A 22773-nucleotide genomic window follows, 5' to 3' on the forward strand; every position below is an offset into this window, starting at 1 on the left:
TATAGGTTTGTTCTCTTGGTATTATTAGTTGAAAGGTAAACCTAGGAGGCTCATATGCTAATTTCAAAGCCCTTGAAGACCGCCTCTTCTTTCAGGTCATGTTGACAGTTTTTCTCCACTAGAGGGTGTTAGGTCATGTGTGTCATATAGATAACTGTACTCACACACGTGGAGTTCAGGTGAGCCAGCTCTGATTGGCTAAAATGGATGTTTGTCAAAAGAACTGAAACAAGGGGGCAGTTTGCAGAGGCTTAGATACAAGGTAATCACAGAGGTAAAAAGTGTATTAATATAACTGTGTTGGTTGTGCAAAATTAAAGGGACAGTCTACACCAGAATTTTTATTGTTTAAAAAGATAGATAATCCCTTTATTACCCATTTCCCAGTTTTGCATAACTAACACGTTTATATTAATATACTTTTTACCTTCTAAGCCTCTGCAGACTGCCCCTTATCTCAGTGTTTTTGACAGACATGCAGTGTAGCCAACCAGTGCAGACTCTTAAATAACTCCACGAGAGTGAGCACAATGTTATCTATATGACACACATGAACTAGTACTGTCTAACTGTGAAAAACTTTCAAAATGCTCTTAGCTAGGAGGCAGTTTTCAACGGTTTAGAAATCAGTTTGAGGCTACCTAGGTTTAGTTTTTCAAAAATACCACCAACGGAACAAAGCAAATTTGATGATAAAAGTAAATTGGAAAGTTTAAAATTGCATGCCCTATCTGAATCATCAAAATTTTATTTTGACTAGACTGTCCCTTTAAGGAATGGGTAATAAAGGGATTATCTATCTTTTTAAACAATAACAATTCTGATGTAGACTGTCCCTTTAATTTAAACTTATTTCTCTTGTAAGGTGTATCCAGTCCACGGATCATCCATTACTTGTGGGATATTCTCATTCCCAACAGGAAGTTGCAAGAGGACACCCACAGCAGAGCTGTAATATAGCTCCTCCCCTAACTGTCATAGCCAGTCATTCTCTTGCAAGTCTCAACAAGCTAGGTCGTTGTAGGAGAGAGTGGTTAAATATAGTTAGTTTATTTTCTTCAATCAAAAGTTTATTTTTAAATAGTACCGGTGTTGTGCTATTTTATCTCAGGCAGTAAATAGAAGAAGAATCTGCCTGAGGTTTCTATGATCTTAGCAGGTTGTAACTAAGATCCATTGCTATTCTCACATATGTCTGAGGGGATTACACAGATGAGGTAACTTCAGCGAGAGAATGGCGTGCAGTTTATTCTGCTATCAGGTATGTGCAGTTATAATTTTTTCTAGAGATGGAAAACACTAGAAAATGCTACTGATACCGGATTAATGTAAGTTAAGCCTGAATACAGTGATTTAATAACGACTGGTATCATGCTTACTCCCAGGGGTAATACCCTTATGATATTGCAATATAAAACGTTTGCTGGAATGTTTAATCGTTTTTAAATATGCTTTGGTGATAAAACTTTATTGGGGCCTAGTTTTTTCCACATGGCTGGCTTAAATTTTGACTAGAAACAATTTCCACTGTTGTAGTATAAAAGTTACAGTTGGTGCAGTTAAAATTACAAACTGTGACATCCAGCTTCCCTCAAAGGCCCTCTGAATGCTATAGGACATCTCTAAAGGGCCCAAAGGCTTTCCAAAGTCGTTTATTGGGGAAGGTAGGGCCACAGCTTGCTGTGGCAGTTGGTTGTGACTGTTAAAAAATGTCTATTTCGTTTTTTTGATCCGTTTTTTGAACTAAGGGGTTAATCATCCATTTGCAAGTTGGTGCAATGCTCTGTTAGCCTATTATACACACTGTAAAAATTTCGTTTGATTTACTGCATTTTTTCACTGTTTTTCAAATTCTGACAAAATTTGTTTCTCTTAAAGGCACAGTACCATTTTTTATATTTGCTTGTTAACTTGATTTAAAGTGTTTTCCAAGCTTGCTAGTCTCATTGCTATTCTGTATAAACATGTCTTACATAGAAGAAACTCCTTGTTTATTATGTTTAAAAGCCATGGTGGAACCCCCTCTTAGAATGTGTACCAAATGTACTGATTTCATTTTATGCAATAAAGATCATTTTCTGTCTTTAAAAAATTTATCACCAGAGGAATATGACGAGGGGGAAGTTATGCCGACTAACTTTCCCCACGTGTCAGACCCTTTGACTCCCGCTTAAGGGACTCACGCTCAAATGGCGCCAAGTACATCTAGGGTGCCCATAGCTTTACTTTACAAGACATGGCGGCAGTCATGGATAATACTGTCAGCGGTATTAGCCAGACTACCTGAACTTAGAGGTAAGCGAGATAGCTCTGGGGTGAGACAAAATGCAGAGCATACTGACGCTTTAAGAACCATGTCTGATACTGCCTCACAATATGCAGAAGCTGAGGAAAGAGAGCTTCAGTGAGTGGGTGATGTTAATGACTCAGGAAAGATACCTGATTCTAATATTTCTACATTTAAATTTGAGCTTGAACAACTCCGCGTGTTGCTTAGGGAGGTTTTAGCTGCTCTGAATGACTGTGATACCATTGCAGTGCCAGAGAAATTGTGTAGACTGGATAAATACTTTGCAGTGCTGGTGTGTACTGATGTTTTTCCAAATACCTAAAAGGTTTACAGAAATTATTAATAAGGAATGGGATAGACCAGGTGTGCCGTTCTCTTCCCCTCCTATTTTTAGAAAAATGTTTCCTTTAGACGCCACCATACGGGACTTATGGCAGTCAGTCCCTAAGGTGGAGGGAGCAGTTTATACTCTAGTAAAGCGTACTACTATCCCTGTCGAGGACAGTTGTGCTTTTTTTTTTTTTTTTTTTTTTTTTTTAGATCCAATGGATAAAAAATTAGAGGTTACCTTAAGAAAATATTTATTCAACAAGGTTTTATCCTACAGCCCCTTGCATGCATTGCCCCTGTCACTGCTGCTGCGGCGTACTGGTTTGAGTCTCTGGAAGAGGCTTTACAGGTAGCGACTCCATTGGATGACATACTTGGCAAACTTAGAGCACTTAAGCTAGCAAATTCTTTTATTCTGATGCCATTGTTCATTTGACTAAACTAACGGCTAAGAATTCTGGTTTTGCTATACAGGCGCGCAGAGCGCTATGGCTTAGATCATGGTCAGCTGACGTGACTTCAAAATCTAAGCTACTTAACATTCCCTTCAAGGGGCAGACCCTATTCGGGCCTGGTTGAAGGAGATTATTGCTGATATCACTGGAGGAAAAGGTCATGCCCTTCCTCAGGACAGGTCCAAATCTAGGGCCAAACAGTCTAATTGTCGTGCCTTTCAAAACTTCAAGGCAGGTGCAGCATCAACTTCCTCTAATGCTAAACAAGAGGGAACTTTTGCTCAATCCAAGATGGTCTGGAGACCAAACCTGACCTGGAAAAAGGTAAGCAGGTAAAAAAGCCTGCTGCTGCCTCTAAGACAGCATGAAGGAACGGCCCCCTATCCAGGCGTGGGCAAGAGATGTTCAGGATCCCTGGACATTGGAAATTATATCCCAGGGATATCTTCAAAGCTTCCCCCCCAAAAGGGAGATTTCACCTTTCACAATTATCTGCACACCAGATAAAGAGAGAGGCATTCTTACACTGTGTACGAGACCTCCTAGTTATGGGAGTGATCCCTCCAGTTCCAAAGGAGGAACAGGGACAGGGTTTTTACTCAAATCTGTTTGTGGTTCCCAAAAAAGAGGGAACCTTCAGACCAATTTTGGATCTAAAGATCTTAAACAAATTCCTCAAAGTTCCGTCGTTCAAGATGGAAACTATTCGTACCATCCTACCACTGATCCAGGAGGGTCAATATATGACTACAGTGGATCTAAAGGATGCTTATCTTTACATTCCGATACACAAAGATCATCGGTTTCTCAGGTTTGCCTTTCAAGACAGGCATTACCAGTTGTAGCTCTTCCCTTGGGATTAGCTACAGCCCCAAGAATCTTTACAAAGGTTCTAGGGTCGCTTATGGCGGTCCTAAGGCCGCGGGACATAGCAGTAGCCCCTTATTTAGACGACATCCTGATACAGGCGTCAAACTTCCAAATTGCCAAGTCTCATACGGACGTAGTACTGGCATTTCTGTGGTCGCATGGGTGGAAAGTGAACGAGGAAAAGAGTTCTCTATCCCCACTCACAAGAGTTTCCTTTCTAGGGACTCTGATAGATTCTGTAGAAATGAAAATTCACCTGACAGAGTCCAGGTTATCAAAGCTTCTAAATTCCTGCTGGGTTCTTCATTCCATTCCGCGCCCTTCGGTGCCCTTCGGTGGTTCAGTGTATGGAAGTAATCGGCTTAATGGTAGCGGCAATGAACATGAACATCTCAGACCGCTGCAACTATGCATGCTCAGTCAGTGGAACGGGGATTACACAGATTTGTCCCCTCAACTGAATATGGACCAAGAGAGCAGGGATTCTCTTCTCTGGTGGCTATCTCGGGTCCATCTGTCCAAAGGTATGACCTTTCGCAGGCCAGATTGGACAATTGTTACGACAGATGCCAGCCTTCTAGGTTGGGGTGCAGTCTGGAATTCCCTGAAGGCTCAGGGATCGTGGACTCAGGAGGAGTCTCTCCTTCCATTAAATATTCTGGAACTAAGAGCGATATTCAAGGCTCTTCAGGCTTGGCCTCAGTTAGCAACTCTGAGATACATCAGATTTCAGTTGGACAACATCACGACTGTAGCTTACATCAACCATCAAGGGGGAACGAGAAGTTCCCTAGAGATGTTAGAAGTTTCAAAAATAATTCGCTGGGCAGAGATTCACTCTTGCCACCTATCAGCTATCCATATCCCAGGTGTAGAGCACTGGGAGGCGGATTTTCTAAGTCGTCAGACTTTTCATCCGGGAGAGTGGGAACTCCATCCGGAGGTATTTGCACAACTGATTCATCGTTGGGGCAAACCAGAACTGGATCTCATGGCATCTCGCCAGAACGCCAAGCTTCCGTGTTACGGATCCAGGTCCAGGGATCCCAAGGCGACACTGATAGATGCTCTAGCAGCGCCCTGGTCGTTCAACCTGGCTTATGTGTTTCCACCGTTTCCTCTGCTCCCTCGACTGATTGCCAAGATCAAGCAGGAGAGAGCATCGGTGATTCTGATAGCACCTGCGTGGCCACGCAGGACCTGGTATGCAGATCTAGTGGATATGTCATCCTTTCCACCATGGTCTCTGCCTCTGAAACAGGACCTTCTACTTCAGGGTCCTTTTCAACCATCCAAATCTAATTTCTCTGAGGCTGACTGCCTGGAGATTGAACGCTTGATTTTATCAAAGCGTGGCTTCTCCGAGTCAGTTATTGATACCTTAAGACAGGCACGAAAGCCTGTCACCAGGAAAATTTACCATAAGGTATGGCGTAGATATCTTTATTGGTGTGAATCCAAGGGTTACTCATGGAGTAAGGTCAGGATTTCTAGGATATTATCTTTTCTCCAAGAAGGTTTGGAAAAAGGATTGTCAGCTAATTAAGCGTCTGGCAGATGTTCCAGACGTTCAGGCATTTTGTCAGGCTTTAGTTAGAATCAAGCCTGTGTTTAAACCTGTTGCTCCACCATGAAGCTTAAACTTGGTTCTTAAGGTTCTTCAAGGAGTTCCGTTTGAACCTCTTCATTCCATAGATCAAGCTTTTATCTTGGAAAGTTCTTTTTTTGGTAGCTATTTCCTCGGCTCGTAGAGTCTGAGCTATTTGCCTTACAATGTGATTCTCCTTATCTGATTTTTCATACGGATAAGGTAGTCCTGCGTACCAAACCTGGATTCTTACATAAGGTGGTATCTAACAAGAATATCTATCAAGAGATTGTTGTTCCATCCTTGTGTTACACAATCTGGACGTGGTCCGTGCTTTAAAGTTTTACTTACAAGCTACTAAAGATTTTTGTCAAACATCTGCTTTGTTTGTTGTCTACTCTGGACAGAGGAGAGGTCAAAAGGCTTCGGTAACCTCTTTTTCTTTTTGACTAAGAAGCTTAATCCGCTTAGCCTATGAGACTGCTGGACAGCAGCCTCCTGAAAGGATTACAGCTCATTCCACTAGAGCTGTGGCTTCCACTTGGGCCTTTAAAAATGAGGCTTCTTTTGATCAGATTTGCAAGGCGAAGACTTGGTCTTCGCTTCATATTTTTTCAAAATTTTACACATTTGATACTTTTGATTCTTCAGAGGCTGTATTTGGGAGAGAGGTTTTACGGGCAGTGGTTCCTTCCATTTAAGTTCCTGCCTTGTCCCTCCCTTCATCCGTGTACTTTAGCTTTGGTATTGGTATCCCACAAGTAATGGATGATCCGTGGACTGGATACACCTTACAAGAGAAAACACAATTTATGCTTACCTGATAAATTTATTTCTCTTGTGGTGTATCCAGTCCACGGCCCGCCCTGTCATTTTAAGGCAGGTAATTTTTAAATTTAAACTACAGTAACCACTGCACCCTATGGTTCCTCCTTTCTCGGCTTGTTTTCGGTCGAATGACTGGCTATGACAGTTAGGGGAGGAGCTATATTACAGCTCTGCTGTGGGTGTCCTCTTGCAACTTCCTGTTGGGAATGAGAATATCCCACAAGTAATGGATGATCCGTGGACTGGATACACCACAAGAGAAATACATTTTTCAGGTAAGCATAAATTGTGTTTTTATGTTATTACTGATTTCTCTGTATTCATTTTATCATTTCAGTATTCAAAGTCGTATAGAAATGAAAAAAAGGCTGGGCTGCAAACCTTTCAAATGGTACCTAGAAAATGTTTATCCTGAACTGAGGTGAGATTTTAATTGCAGATTTGTTTTGTTTTTGTGTTTTGTTTTGTTCCTAATTTAGAAGGAATGTATTTGTAGGCAAATTTAAGTGGTAAAACAGAAATAAATATTTGTAAGTCAATAAACAAAGGAACAGAGCTTGAAATATCATTTTGGTACGTTTCCATTAACAGACCGCCACTGTCCACCTCTACTGTACATCACTGAATGTCTCAACTTGCACTTTTATGTATGTATGTTTGTATTTGATTCTACAGTTTTCTGTGCAGACCTATTAGTAGTTATGGTTTTATACATACTTACATATATGTGCATACTTCTAGTAGTAGTAGCTAGTCAAAGGAGCTTGATATGCAAGTGGTTAATATCATCTAACTATACACAAAAATATATCTTTCTATGATTTTTTTTTTTTGCTCTTTTTTCAAGCTTTACCTAAGTTCTTAATTATGAGTCCTGCATCTTTAAAAATGTTGCTACTATTATGGAGCTTGATATGTAAATGGTTAATATGAACTAACCTTACATCAAAAGATATCCTTTTCATGTTATACTTTTTGCTCTTCTTATTAAGCTTTATCTATGTTCTTACCTATGTGTACTGCAGCTTTAAGAATGCTACTTATTACTTAACTCATGTTTCATTATTTCAAATCATTGTTTCACTGTATTATTCATAACCTTTTGTATATGTTTTTTTCAAATTGTAGCTATTATCTATGAGTTCACAAGTGTTAATTAGAGCAGCTAAGGGTTAACAGTTGGTATTGCATTCTTTAATTGCTCATCCAATCATTTGGGTTGTGAGTGTTTTTAAACATAATGAGGCAGGTGTGTTGTCAGGTCTATGAGTACGGTCATTCTGCTGGGGATTTTTGTTTGCTTTTGCTTTTTGTTTTAACGATATTACAATAAAGTGTGTTTCTTCTACAAGATACGACGAGTCCACGGATTTCATCCTTGTGGGATATTAACCTCCTGCTGACAGGAAGTGGCAAAGAGCACCACAGCAGAGCTGTATATATATATATATATATATATATATATATATATATATATATATATATATATATATATATATATATATATATATATATATATATATATATATATATATATATATATAGCTCCTCCCTTCCCTCCACCCCCAGTCTTTCTCTTTGCCTGTGTTAGTGATAGGAAGTGGTAAAGTTAGGTGTTAGTTTAGATTCTTCAATCAAGTTTTTATTATTTTAAATGTTGCCTGTGTATACTATTTTTATTCTGGGCAACTCTGAAGGACCAATTGTGAGGAACTGGTGGCGTTTTACTTCACTATGCCTCCCCTTTTTGGTGTTGTCTGGAGATGGACTTAGTGATTTTGCCTAAGACCTTTTTTTCTCATCCACAGGACCTCTGGAGGAGATGGTGGACCTCTGGACACTGTGAGTATCATCATGCTGTTACTCAGCATGAAGGTAGGTGCAGTTTATTTCAGGGGCTTTTCAGCAGGAACTCTGATTTAACTTGCTCTATCATTATTTTTTTATCATTTATTTTTATTATTATAATGGCTGACGCTGGGGATTCATTTTGGCAGTCTTGCGTGATTTTACGTTGTTTGAAGACGCCCACGATGGGCGGGGCCTCATTTGCGTGCTTCTGTAGCGCCATTGCGTAGTTGTATTAGGCTGGTGATGGATATCATCTCCGGTGCAGCTTTTCATTTCAGTTTAGAGTGCGGTTAAGTCCGGTTCTCATCCGGAGCCAGGTAGGAGCCGCAGCAGAGCTGTGGCAAGGGTGACTGGAGTTCTAACTCCTGTTTCTTTCTAATGGCATATTTGAAAGCTAGTGCAGAGCTTCTGTGAGTCCTTATTTTCTTCTCATCGTTCTGTGGGCTACAAACTGAATATATATAAATTATTTTTATTCCTTAAAGGGACAGTATAATTAATAACGGTCAAATTTATTTGGTGTAAAAATAAAGTTTTATAAAGACACAGTACACGTTTTTGTAATTTAAAGATTTTTTTCATTTAAAGAGACAGTACACTCTTGTTTAATAAAAGACATCTAAGTTGGTAACTTGCATTTGTTGTTATGGAAGACATGGGTCAGGATACATGTCACATGTGTTTAGATGCCACTGTGGAACCACCTGTCACTCTTTGGGACAATTGTGTGGAGAAAGCAGTACAGGGTAAAGAGAAATTATTTTTGAAGGATGATTCTCTATCCACTGAGAGTCAAGATTTGCCGCAATTTCCTCCCCAAGCGTCACAGCCTTTAACACCAGTTCAAGCTGCACCATCGGTGTCTGCTTCTTTTACTTTGCAAGATATGGCTACAGTTATGTCTTCTACCCTTACAGAGGTTTTGTCTAAGTTACCAGGGTTACAAGGCAAACGTAGCAGAACAGAATCACAGTGTCTCCCTGTAGCTTCTGATGCTTTGATGGCTATCTCTGATTTACCCTCCCAGACCTCTGAAGTGGAGGGTAAGTTGACTTTGTCTGAAGGTGAGCTGTCTGACTCAGGTAGTGCTTTACCCCAATCAGATTCGGACGTCATGTCATTTAGATTTAAATTGGAACACTTCCGCTTATTACTACGGGAGGTTTTATTGACTCTGGATGATTGTGACACTATTGTGGTCCCTCCAGAAAAATTGTGTAAGATGGACAGATATCTGGAAGTCCCTACTTATTCAGATACCTTTCCGGTTCCTAAGAGAATTTCGGAGATTGTCACCAAGGAGTGGGAAAGACCGGGTATCCCGTTCTCCCCTTCCTCTATGTTCAAGAAGATGTACCCTATAACCGACACTGTGCGGGATTCTTGGCAGACAGTCCCTAAGGTGGAGGGTGCTATTTCTACTCTAGCTAAGCGTACAACTATACCGAATAAAGACAGTTGTGCTTTCAAAGATCCTATGGATAAAAAATTGGAGGGTCTGCTAAAGAAACTTTTTGTTCATCAGGGTTTCCTTTTACAACCGACGGCCTGCATTGTACCAGTTACAACTGTGGCTGCCTTTTGGTTTGATGCCCTGGAAGAGTCTCTGAAGACTGAGACTTCCTTAGAGAAAATAATGGATAGGATTAAGGCCCTAAAATTGGCTAATTCCTTTGTTACTGACGCCGCTTTTCAGATCGCTAAGTTAGCGGCTAAGAATGCAGGTTTTGACATTCTAGCGCAGAGCCTTGTGGTTGAAGTCTTGGTCTGCGGATGTGTCATCTAAAACCAAGCTTTTGTCTATTCCTTTCAAGGGGAAGACTCTATTTGGTCCTGACTTGAAAGAGATTATTTCAGACATTACAGAAGGTAAGGGACATCTCTTACCTCAGGTTAAAACATCTAAACAGAAAGGTAGACAGAGCAATTTTCATTCCTTTCGAAACTTTAAGGGAATTCCTTCCTCATCCTCCACAAAACAGGAAGGGAATTTTGCTCAGGCCAAGTCCGTCTGGAGACCCAACCAGGCTTGCAACGAGGGTAAACAACCCAAGAAGCCCGCTGCTACTACCAAGACAGCATGAAAGGGCGGTCCCCGAGCCTGGACTGGATCTAGTAGGGGGCAGACTTTCTCTCTTTGCCCAGGCTTGGGCAAGAGATGTTCAAGATCCCTGGACACTAGAAATTGTGACCCACGGGTATCAACTGGAATTCAAAAGTTCCTCCCCAAGGGGAAGGTTTCTTCTTTCACGATTGTCTGTAGACCAGATAAAAAGAGAGGCGTTCTTAAGTTGTCTAAAAGACCTCTCTACTATGGGAGTAATTTGTCCCGTTCCAATACAGGAACTGGGGCAGGGGTTTTACTCAAATCTTTTCGTGGTTCCCAAAAAAGAGGGAACGTTCAGACCCATTTTAGATCTCAAGAGTCTAAACAAGTTTCTCAGAGTCCCTTCTTTCAAAATGGAGACTATTCAACCAATTTTGCCAATGATCCAGGAGGGTCAATTTATGACTACCGTGGACTTAAAGGATGCATACCTTCATATCCCTATCCACAAGGATCATCATCAGTACCTAAGGTTTGCCTTCCTGGACAAACATTTTCAGTTCGTGGCTCTGCCCTTCGGGTTGGCCACTGCACCCAGGATCTTCAGGAAGGTTCTAGGGTCCCTCCTGGCGGTTCTCAGGCCGCGGGGCATTGCAGTAGCGCCTTATCTGGACGATATTCTGATCCAGGCGTCAACTTATCATCTGACAAAGTCTCATACAGACACAGTGTTGTCCTTTCTGAGAATTCACGGATGGAAGGTGAATCTAGAAATAAGTTCACTAATTCCGCAGACAAAGGTTCCCTTCTTGGGAACGCTAATAGATTCTATGTCCATGAAGATTTTTTCTGACGGAGGTCAGAAAATCAAAGATTCTAAATACATGCCGAGCCCTTCAGTCCAATCCTCGGCCATCAGTGGCTCAGTGCATGGAGGTAATTGGATTGATGGTGGCGGCAATGGATATTATTCCATTTGCTCGATTTCATCTCAGACCACTGCAACTGTGCATGCTCGGACAGTGGAATGGGGATTATGCAAATTTATCTCCTCCGATAAATCTGGACCAAGAGACCAGAGACTCTCTTCTTTGGTGGTTGTCACCGGATCATCTGTCCCAATAGACGTGTTTCCGCAGACCCTCATCGTGGGTGATGGTGACAACGGACGCCAGTCTATTAGGCTGGGGTGCAGTCTGGGATTCCCTGAAGGCTCAGGGTGTATGGACTCAGGTGGAGTCTCTACTTCCAATCAATGTTCTGGAGTTGAGAGCAATATTCAATGCGCTTCAGGCGTGGCCTCAGTTGGCTTCGGCCAAATTCATCAGATTCCAGTCGGACAACATCACGACTGTGGCTTACATCAATCATCAGGGAGGAACGAGGAGTTCCTTAGCGATGAAAGAAGTATTTAAGATAATTCGATGGGTGGAGGCCCACTCTTGTTATCTGTCAGCAATTTACATCCCAGGAGTGGACAACTGGGAAGCGGACTTTTTAAGCCGACAGGCTTTTCATCCGGGGGAGTGGGAACTTCATCCAGAGATCTTTGCCTCACTGATCCTCCGCTGGGCGTCTCGACAGAATGCCAAGCTCCCAAGATACGGATCCAGGTCGAGGGATCCTCAGGCCAAACTAATAGATGCTTTGACAGTGCCTTGGTCGTTCAACCTAGCTTATGTGTTTCCACCATTTCCTCTCCTTCCTCGGGTGATTGCTCGGATCAAGCAGGAGAGGGCTTCAGTAATTCTAATCGCGCCTGTGTGGCCACGCAGGACTTGGTATGCAGATCTAGTAGACATGTCCTCTCTGCCTCCGTGGAAACTCCCGATGAGACAGGACCTTCTCATTCGAGGTCCTTTCCAACATCCAAATCTAATTTCTCTGTAGCTGACTGCTTGGAGATTGAACGCTTGATTTTATCTAAGCGGGATTTTCTTGTGCGGTCATTGATACTTTGATTCAGGCACGTAAGCCTGTCACTAGAAAGATCTATTATAAGATATGGCGTAAATATCTTTTTTGGTGTGAATCCTAGGGCTAGTCATGGAGTAAGGTTAGGATTCCCAGAATTCGGTCTTTTCTCCAGGAAGGTTTGGAGAAAGGGCTGTCAGCGAGTTCCTTAAAGGGACAAATCTCTGCTTTGTCAATTTTGCTACATAAACGTTTGGCAGATGTTCCAGACGTTCAGTCTTTTTGTCAGGCTTTAACCAGAATTAAGCCTGTGTTTAGACCAATTGCTCCACCCTGGAGTTTGAATTTAGTTCTTAATGTTCTTCAGGGGGTTCCGTTTGAACCCATGCATTCCATAGATATTAAGTTGTTATCTTGGAAAGTTTTGTGTTTGGTTGCTATTTCTTCTGCTCGTAGAGTTTCTGAGCTTTCAGCTTTACAATGTGATTCGCCTTATCTTATCTTCCATTCTGATAAGGTGGTTTTGCGTACCAAACCTGGTTTCCTTCCTAAGGTTGTTTCTAATAAGAATATTAATCAAGAAATTGTGGTTCCTTCATTATGCCCTAGCCCTTCTTCTAAGAAGGAGCGTATGTTGCATAACCTGGATGTGGTCCGTGCCCTGAAGTTTTACTTGCAGGCGACTAAGGATTTCCGTCAATCATCTTCATTATTCATTGTTTTTTCAGGAAAGCGTAGGGGTCAGAAAGCTACGGCTAAGGGACAAGAATGGCTAAAGAACAAGTCTAAGGGACAACAATCTTCTCATTTCTTTCATGTAATTGGCAAGAGTCTGAGCTAGTGACGTATGGGATATACAATCCTACCAGGATGGGCAAAGTCTCCCAAACCTCAAAATGCCTATAAATACAACCCTCACCACACCCACAATTTAGTTTTATAAACTTTGCCTCCCTATGGAAGTGGTGAAGTAAGTTTGTGCTTGATTTTCTTCTGTGATATGCGCTTCTCAGCATTTTGAAGCCCGATTCCTCTCAGAGTACAGTGAATGTCAGAGGGATGTGAAGGGAGTATCACCTATTGAATTCTATGATTTTCCTCACGGGAAATCTTTTCATAGGTTCTCTGTTATCGGTCGTAGAGATTCATCTCCTACCTCCCTTTTCAGATCGACGATATACGCTCATATTCCATTACCTCTACTGATAACTGTTTCAGTACTGCTTTGGCTATCTGCTATATGTGGATGGGTGTCTTTTGGTAAGTATGTTTTCATTACTTAAGACACTCAGCTATGGTTTGGCACTTTATGTATTAATATAAAGTTCTAAATATATGTATTGTACTTATATTTGACATGAGTCAGGTTTATGTATATTTCCTTTTGCAGACTATCCGTTTCAAAATTGGGAAAATATATTTAGGAAGTTATTTTTTCTTACTTGGGGTATAGTCTTTTCTTTAAATTTACTGCTTTTTCATTAATTTCGCAGGCAAAATTAGGCTTGCGAGGTTGCAAAATGCTGATATTTATTGCGTCATTCTTGACACGAGAATTTTTTTGGAGCAAAGGTATGTTCGGTGACGCAAATTCGTAATTTCCAGCGTCTTAGTTGACTCCAGGTTTCCTTGTACAAGGTTGCATCTGCCATGACGCGAGTTGCGTCATTTCCGGATGTTAGCGCAAAAAAATTTTCATTTTGCGTTGTGCGTCATACTTGGCGCCAAATAAATTATTTATTTAAACCCCACTTCCTATATGCTCCTTGCCTTTTTCTATGCTCAGAGGGCTATGCTGTTTAAAAAAAATTCCCATTCCTGAATCTGCCATATAAGGAAATTGATAATTTTGCTTTATATGTTGTTTTTTCTCTTACATTTGCATAATGTCTCAATCGGATCCTGTCTCAGAAACCACTGTTGGATTCCTGCTGCCTGATAACAGTTCTACCAAAGATAAGTGTATCTGTTGTAAGTTAGCAGAGATTATATCTCCAGCTGTGGTATGTAACAGTTATCATGATAAGCTTTTACATGCAGAGAATGTATCCATCAGTACTAGTACAATGCCTGTTGTTCCTTCAACATCTAATGTACATGATATCCCTGTGAATATAAAAGATTTTATTGCTGATGCAATTCAGAAGGCTTTGTCTGCTATTCCACCTTCTAATAAACGTAAAAGGTCTTTTAAAACTTCTCATAGAGTTGATGAAATTTCAAATAACCAACAACATACTGAATTATCCTCCTCCTGATTAGGATCTATCGGATTCAGAAGATCCTACCTCAGATATTGACACTGACAAATCTTCTTATCTCTTTAAGATGGAGTATATTCGTTCCTTGTTAAGAGGTGTTGATTACTTTGGATATTGAGGAAGCTAGTCCTCTTGATACTAAAACTAGTAAACCTTTAAATTCTGTTTATAAACCTCCTGTGGTTACTCCAGAGGTTTTTCCAGTTCCTGATGCTATTTATGATATGATTTCAAAGGAATGGAATAGGCCTGGTTCTTCTTTTATTCCTTCTTCTAGGTTCAAAAAGTTGTATCTCTCAGGGGTACCGAATAGGATTCAGAGTAAGACCTCCTGTGAGAAGATTTTTTCTCTCACGCATCCCAGTAAATCCAGTAAAAGCTCAGGCTTTCCTGAAGTGTGTTTCAGACCTGGAGGTTTCAGGGGTAATCATGCCGGTTCCTTTTCAGGAACAAGGTCTGGGGTTTTATTCAAATCTATTCATTGTCCCAAAGAAAGAAAATTCATTCAGACCAGTTCTGGATCTGAAATTTTTGAATTGTTATGTAAGAATACCAACTTTCAAGATGGTGACTATAAGGCCTATTCTGCCTTTTGTTCAGCAAGGACATTATATGTCTACAATAGACTTGCAGGATGCTTATTTTCATATTCCGATTCCAGAACATTATCAGTTCCTTAGATTCTCTTTTCTAGACAAGCATTACCAATTTATTGCTCTTCCATTTGGCCTAGCAACAGCTCCAGGAATCTTTTCAAAGGTTCTGGGTGCCCTTCTCTCTGTAATCAGAGAACAGGTTATTGCGGTGTTTCCTTATTTGGATAGCTTGGTACTAGCTCAGTGTTTACGTTCTGCAGAATCTCACACAAATCAACTAGTGTTGTTTCTTCGAAAACATGGTTGGAGTATCAATTTACCAAAAAGTTTCTTGATTCCTCAGACAAGGGTCACCTTTTTAGGTTTCCAGATAGATTCAGTGTCCATGACTCTGTCTCTAACAGACAAGAGACGTTTGAAATTGGTTGCAGCATGTCGGCACCTTCAGTCTCAGTCATTCCCTTCAGTGGCTATGTGCATGGAAGTTTTAGGCCTCCTGACTGCAGCATCGGACGCGATTCCTTTTGCTCGTTTTCACATGAGACCTCTCCAGCTTTGTATGCTGAATCAATGGTGCAGGGATTATTCAAAGATATCATAATTAATATCCTTAAATCCCAATGTTCGACACTCTCTGACGTGGTGGTTAAATCACCAGCGTTTAGTTCGGCCAACCTGGACTGTGATCACAACAGATGCGAGTCTTTCAGGTTGGGGAGCTGTCTGGGGATCTCTGACAGCACAAGGGGTTTGGAAATCTCAAGAGGAGAGATTACCAATCAATATTTTAGAACTCTGTGCAATTCTCAGAGCTCTTCAGTTTTGCCCTCTGTTGAAGAGAGAACCGTTCATTTGTTTTCAGACAGACAATATTACAACAGTGGCATATGTCAATCAGGGTGGGACTCACAGTCCCCAAGCTATGAAAGAAGTATCTCGGATACTTGTTTGGGCGGAATCCAGCTCCTGTCTAATTTCTGCGGTTCATATCCCAGGTGTAGACAATTGGGAGGCGGATTATCTCAGCCGTCAGACTTTACATCCAGGGGAGTGTTTTCTCAGATTGTTCAGATGTGGGGTCTTCCAGAAATAGATCTGATGGCTTCTCATCTGAACAAGAAACTTCCCAGATACCTGTCCAGGTCCAGGGATTCTCAGGCGGAAGCAGTGGATGCGCTGACACTTCCTTGGTGTTATCAACCTGCTCTTCCCGCCTCTAGTTCTTCTTCCAAGAGTGATCTCCAAAATCATCATGGAACAATCATTTGTGTTGCTGGTGGCTCCAGCATGGCCCCACAGGTTTTGGTATGCGGATCTTGTTCGGATGTCCAGTTGCCAACCTTGGCCACTTCCGTTAAGGCCGGACCTACTGTCTCGAGGTCCGTTTTTCCATCAGGATCTCAAATCATTAAATTTGAAGGTATGGAAATTGAACTCTTAGTGCTAAGTCATAGAGGTTTCTCTGACTACTATGTTGCAAGCTCGTACATCTGTCTCTAGGAAGATTTATTATCGAGTTTGGAAGACTTACATTTCATGGTGTTCTCATGAATTCTCTTGGCATTCTTTTAGAATTCCTAGAATTTTACAGTTTCTTCAGGATGGTTTGGATAAAGGTTTGTCTGCAAGTTCCTTGAAAGGACAAATCTCTGCTCTTTCTGTTTTATTTCACAGAAAGATTGCTACTCTTCCTGATATTCACTGGTTTGTACAGGCTTTAGTTCGTATTAACCCTGTCATTAAATCAATTTCTCCTCCTTGGAGTCTTAATTTGGTTTTGGGGGCGTTACAGGCTCCTCCATTTGAGCCTATGCACTCTTTGGACATTAAAATACTTTCTTGGAAAGTGTTGTTCCTTTTGGTCATCTCTTCTGCTAGAAGAGTTTCTGAGCTTTCTGCTCTTTCTTGTGAATCTCCTTTTCTGATTTTTCATCAGGATAAGGCAGTTTTGCGGACTTAATTTAAGTTCTTACCTAAGGTTATGAATTCTAACAACAGTAGAGAAATTGTTGTCCCTTCCTTGTGTCCTAATCCTAAGAATTCTTTGGAAAAATCCTTACATTCTTTGGATGTGGTGAGAGCTTTGAAATATTATGTTGAAGCTACTAAAGATTTCAGAAAGACTTCTAGTCTATTTGTTATATTCTCTGGTGCTAGGAAAGGTCAGAAGGCTTCTGCCATTTCCTTGGCTTCTTGGTTAAAGCTTTTGATTCATCAAGCTTATTTAGAGTCGGGTCAGGCCCCGCCTCAGAGAATTACAGCTCATTCTACTAGATCAGTCTCCACTTCGTGGGCTTTTAAGAATGAGGCTTCAGTTGATCAGATTTGCAAAGCGGCAACTTGGTCCTCTTTGCATACATTTACTAAATTCTACCGTTTTGATGTATTTGCTTCTTCAGAAGCAGTTTTTGGTAGAAAAGTTCTTCGGGTAGCTGTTTCAGTTTGATTCTTCTGCTGATGTTTTAACTTTTTCTTTTCTTCATGAGAATAACTTATATTTTGGGTTGTGGATTAATTTTTCAGCATATGGCTGTTGTTTATTTTTATCCCTCCCTCTCTAGTGACTCTTGCGTGGAGTTCCACATCTTGGGTATTTGATATCCCATACGTCACTAGCTCATGGACTCTTGCCAATTACATGAAAGAAAACATAATTTATGTAAGAACTTACCTGATAAATTCATTTCTTTCATATTGGCAAGAGTCCATGAGGCCCACCCTTTTTATGGTGGTTATGATTTTTTTGTATAAAGCACAATTATTTCCAGATTCCTTTGTTGATGCTTTTTACCCCTTTCTTTATCACCCCACTACTTGGCTATTCGTTAAACTGAATTGTGGGTGTGGTGAGGGGTGTATTTATAGGCATTTTGAGGTTTGGGAAACTTTGCCCCTCCTGGTAGGATTGTATATCCCATACGTCACTAGCTCATGGACTCTTGCCAATATGAAATAAATTAATTTATCAGGTAAGTTCTTACATAAATTGTTTTTTTTTTTTACATTTTTAGCAAAAAACTTTATTATTTTTGGATTTAATTTTATTGTTACTTGTGGACTTCCACATCTTGGGTATTATATCCCATTAGTAACAGTTTGTTGCCCCTTACCACGCATGTATAAACTAAAACATTATTTATGTTAGAAATTCCCTGATAAATAAAATTTTCATGGTGGCGAGAGTCCACGAGGCCAACCCATTGGTTTATTTTTGGGTCATTATTATTATTTTTATAAAGCATATCTTTTTTCCTGCTTTTACTCCTTAAACACCTTACCTCTTGGCTATACATTAAACTGAGGTATGAGTGAGGTGGGCAGGGTATTTTTCGGCTTTTGAGTTTTGGCAAACTTTGCCTCCTCCTTGTATGAATGTATATCCCATTAGTAACAGCTCGTGGACTCTCCCACCATAAAATAAATTAATTTATCAGGTAAGTGCTTACATAAACTATGTTTTAGTTTATACATGTGTGGTTACAGCAAATTTACTATGGAAGCTGTTAAGAGTTAGACTGGATGATCTGACTTTTATCAATTAAAATTTTATATGAAGTTTACCTCCACAAAACACAAATTGTACTTAAATAAGCACATACTGAAACAATTCACTATAATGGTCTTGTTTCACTTCTAGGGTTCCTGACCATCAAGATATTGCATTTGGAGCTTTGCAGCAAGGTACAAATTGTCTTGACACCTTAGGCCATTTTTCCGATGGAGTTGTTGGTGTCTATGAGTGCCATAATGCAGGAGGTAATCAGGTAAGTATTTCTGCAGTTTATTTTCCACAACATCATCTTCATGGTTCACTATCTGTGGTGCAATGAATAATTCAGCCTTGTTTAATATATATATATATATATATATATATATATATATATATATACTGTGTGTATATATATATATATATATATATATATATATATATATTATTCCATGTTTTGTTTTCTCTCATATTGTTTATTTGGTCTATGTTTTAAACTGGGACAGACAGAAAAAGTTAGTTACCAGAATCTGCACTCACTAGACTTGGAAGAAACAAAAGTATGCATTTAGTGATTTTTAGGGGAAAACTCCCCTTTTTCTAACTACTATAAAGTGTTGAAAAAGACAGCATCGTGTTGTTCTGTAGGAAGGGGGAAACAGTGAAAATAAATTGTATGTATGTGTATATATATATATATATATATATATATATATATATGCACATATAATATATATATATACACACATACATATACATGCACATATATATATATATATATATATATATATATATATATATATATATATATATATATATATATATATATAAAATTTCTTTCTAATGGTAGTGAGAATCCATCATCCTTACACTTGGGAATTCAACACCTGGCCACCAGGAGGAGGCGAAGACACCCTTCCAGAGCTTAATATATATCCTTCCTACTTCACCTTCCTCCCCAGTAGTTCTTTGCCTCGTCATGGAGGAGCAAGGATCAAGAGAGGTGTTTATTGATTTTTTTATTTCTCATACTAGATTACGCTCAGTGGATTAATCTCAGTTTTGAAGATGGCTAAGAGTACAAGTTTTTGGATCCCTCAGGCTGTTAGGTACAGCAGTAGGATCGGTTTGCCTATTTCTCAAGCATGTCATTATCCAGCAGTGCTGGATATAATAAATGGATGCACAGGGAATTTAAAGGGATAGTAAACCCCAAAATTTTATTTTATGATTTAGATAGAACATACAATTTTAAACAACTTTCCAATTTAATTATATTATCAAATTTTTTTCATTCTCTTGTTATCCATTGCTGAAGGGACAACTTTGAACTACTGACAGGAAGCTGAAAATATCTATTTAGCCAATCACAAAAGACAAATGTGTGCAGGCACCAATTAGCAGCAGCTCCCACTAGTGTATGATATGTGCGTATTCATTTTTTAACAAGGGATACTAAGAGAACGAAGCACATTTAAAAATAGAGGTTAATATAAAAGTGTCATAAAATGGCATGCTCTATCTTTCCTATCCCTTTAAGTCTTTGGAGCTATGTTTCTATCATATAATTGGCAAGAGTCCATGAGCTAGTGACGTATGGGATATACATTCCTACCAGGAGTGGCAAAGTTTCCCAAACCTCAAAATACCTATAAATACACCCCCCACCACACCCACAATTCAGTTTTACAAACTTTGCCTCCTATGGAGGTGGTCAAGTAAGTTTGTGCTAGATTTCTACGTTGATATGCGCTTCTCAGCATGCTGAAGCCTGGTTCCTCTCAGAGTGCAGTGAATGACAGAGGGATGTGAAGGGAGTATTACCTATTGAATACAATGGTCATCCTAACGGGGATCTATTTCATAGGTTCTCTGTTATTTGTCGTAGAGATTCATCTCCTACCTCCCTTTTCAGATCGACGATATACTCTTTTATACCATTACCTCTACTGATTCTCGTTTCAGTACTGGTTTGGCTATCTCCTTTATGTAGATAAGTGTCTTTTGGTAAGTATGTTTTCTTTTATTTAAGACACTCTCAGCTATGGTTTGGCACTTTATATGTAAAGTTCTAAATATATGTTTGTACTTATATTTGCCATGATTCAGGTTAATCAGTATATTTCCTTCTTTCAGACTGTCAGTTTCATTTTGGGAAATGCATAAAAAAAATAAAAAATTCTTACCTGAAAATTTTTCAAATTGACTTTCTTTTCTAAATTGCGGGCTGTTAGGCTCGCGGGAGCGCAAAATGCTATAATTTGTTGCGTCATTTTTGGCGCAATACTTTTTTGGCGCGAGAATTACGTTTGTTGACGTAATTTCGTCATATCTGGCGTCTTAGTTGGTGCCGAGAGTTTTCATGTAGTTGCGTCATCTATGACGCTCGTGTTTGTTGCAGACGTTCTTGGCGCCAAAAAATATTTTGTAAGTTGTGGGCGTCATACTTGGCTCCAGATTTTTGACATTATTTAACTACTTATTTCATTTTGCTTCTGGTTCCCAAATGCTTATTTTGTTTGCATTTTTTCCCATTCCTGAAACTGTCATATAAGTAAATTGATAATTTTGCTTTATATGTTGTTTTTTTCTATTACGTATTGCAAGATGTCTCAATCTGACCCTGTCTCAGAATCTACTACTAAAATCCTGCTGCCTGATGTCGGTTCTACCAAAGCTAAGTGCATTTGTTGTAAACTTGTGGTAACTGTTCCTCCGGCTGTAGTTTGTGTTAGTTGTCATGATAAACTTTCAAACGCAGACAATATGTCCATTAGTAGTAATCCATTACCTGTTGTTGTTCCTTCAACATCTAATGTTAAGGATATTCCTGTTAATGTGAAAGAATTTGTTTCTAATTCTATTCAGAAGGCTCTGTCTGTTATACCACCTTCTAATAAACGTAAAAGGTCTTTTAAAACTTCTCATAAATTTGATGAATTTTTAAATGACCGACAGCATTCTGATTTATCTATCTCTGATGAGGATCTATCTGGTTCAGAAGATTCTGCCTCAGACATTGACACTGACAAATCTTCATACTTATTGAAAAAGGAGTATATTCGTTCCTTATTAAAGGAGGTGTTGATTGCATTAGATATGGAGGAGACTAGTCCTCTTGATATTAAAACCAGTAAAGTTTAAATTTGGTTTTTAAACCTCATGTAGTTATTCCAGAGGTTTTTCCTGTTCCTGATGCTATTTCAGATGTAATTTCTAGGGAATGGAATAGTCTGGGTACTTCATTTACTCCTTTTTCAAGGTTTAAGAAACTGTATCCTTTGCAGACTGATAGATTGGAGTTTTGGGAAAAAATCCCCAAAGTTGATGGGGCCATCTCTACTCTTGCAAAGCGTACTACTATGCCTACGACAGATAGTACTTCTTTTAAAGATCCTTTAGATAGGAAGATTGAATCTTATCTAAGGAAGGCTTATTTGTGTTCAGGTCATCTTCTTAGGCCTGCTATTTCTTTGGCTGATGTTGCTGCTGCTTCAACTTTTTGGTTGGAAACTTTAGCGCAATAAGTACCAGATCTTAATGTGTATAGCATTGTTAAGCTAATTCAACATGCTAATAATTTCATTTGTGATGCCATTTTTGATATCATTAGAATCAAAGTCAGATATATGTCTTTAGCTATTTTAGCTAGAAGAGCTTTATGGCTTAAATCTTGTAATGCTGATATGACTTCTAAATCAACGTTGCTATCTCTTTCTTTCCAAGGTAATAAATTATTTGGTTCTCAGTTGGATTTTATTATTTCAACTGTCACTGGGGGGAAGGGAGCTTTTTTGCCTCAGGATAAAAAATCTAAGGGTAAATTTAGGGCTGCTAACCGTTTTCGTTCCTTTCTTCAGAATAAGGAACAGAAACCTGACCCTTCCCCTAAGGGAACGGTTTCCAATTGGAAGCCTTATCCAGTCTGGAATAAATCCAAGCCATATAAAAAAACAAAATCAGTCCCCAAGTCCGCATGATGGTGCGGCCCTCATTACAGCGCAGCTGGTAGGGGGCAGACTAAGATTTTACAAGGATGTTTGGATCAATTCAATCCAAAATCATTGGATTCAGAGCATTGTTTCTCAAGGGTACATAATAGGTTTCAAAGTAAGACCGCCTGTGAGAAGTTTCTTTCTCTCACATATTCCAGTGAACCCAGTAAAGGCTCAGGCTTTCCTGAAGTGTGTTTCAGACCTGGAGTTATCTGGGGTAATTGTGCCAGTTCCTTTTCAGGAACGGGATCTGGGGTTTTA

General features: G+C 39.7%; 1 protein-coding gene across 1 annotated transcript in view; it reads left to right on the forward strand.

Moving 5' to 3' along the window:
• GALNT2 (polypeptide N-acetylgalactosaminyltransferase 2) overlaps positions 1-22773 on the forward strand; it is a gene marked incomplete in the record, with an annotated part of 519141 nt that overhangs the window by 366052 nt on the left and 130316 nt on the right. Inside the window, 2 exon segments of the mRNA XM_053711154.1 lie at positions 6699-6782; positions 18668-18794. Of these exon segments, the coding sequence (XP_053567129.1) occupies positions 6699-6782; positions 18668-18794 (211 nt within the window).

This window comes from Bombina bombina, chromosome 4 (genome assembly GCF_027579735.1).
Source record: "Bombina bombina isolate aBomBom1 chromosome 4, aBomBom1.pri, whole genome shotgun sequence".
In the NCBI taxonomy this organism is placed as follows: domain Eukaryota; kingdom Metazoa; phylum Chordata; class Amphibia; order Anura; family Bombinatoridae; genus Bombina; species Bombina bombina.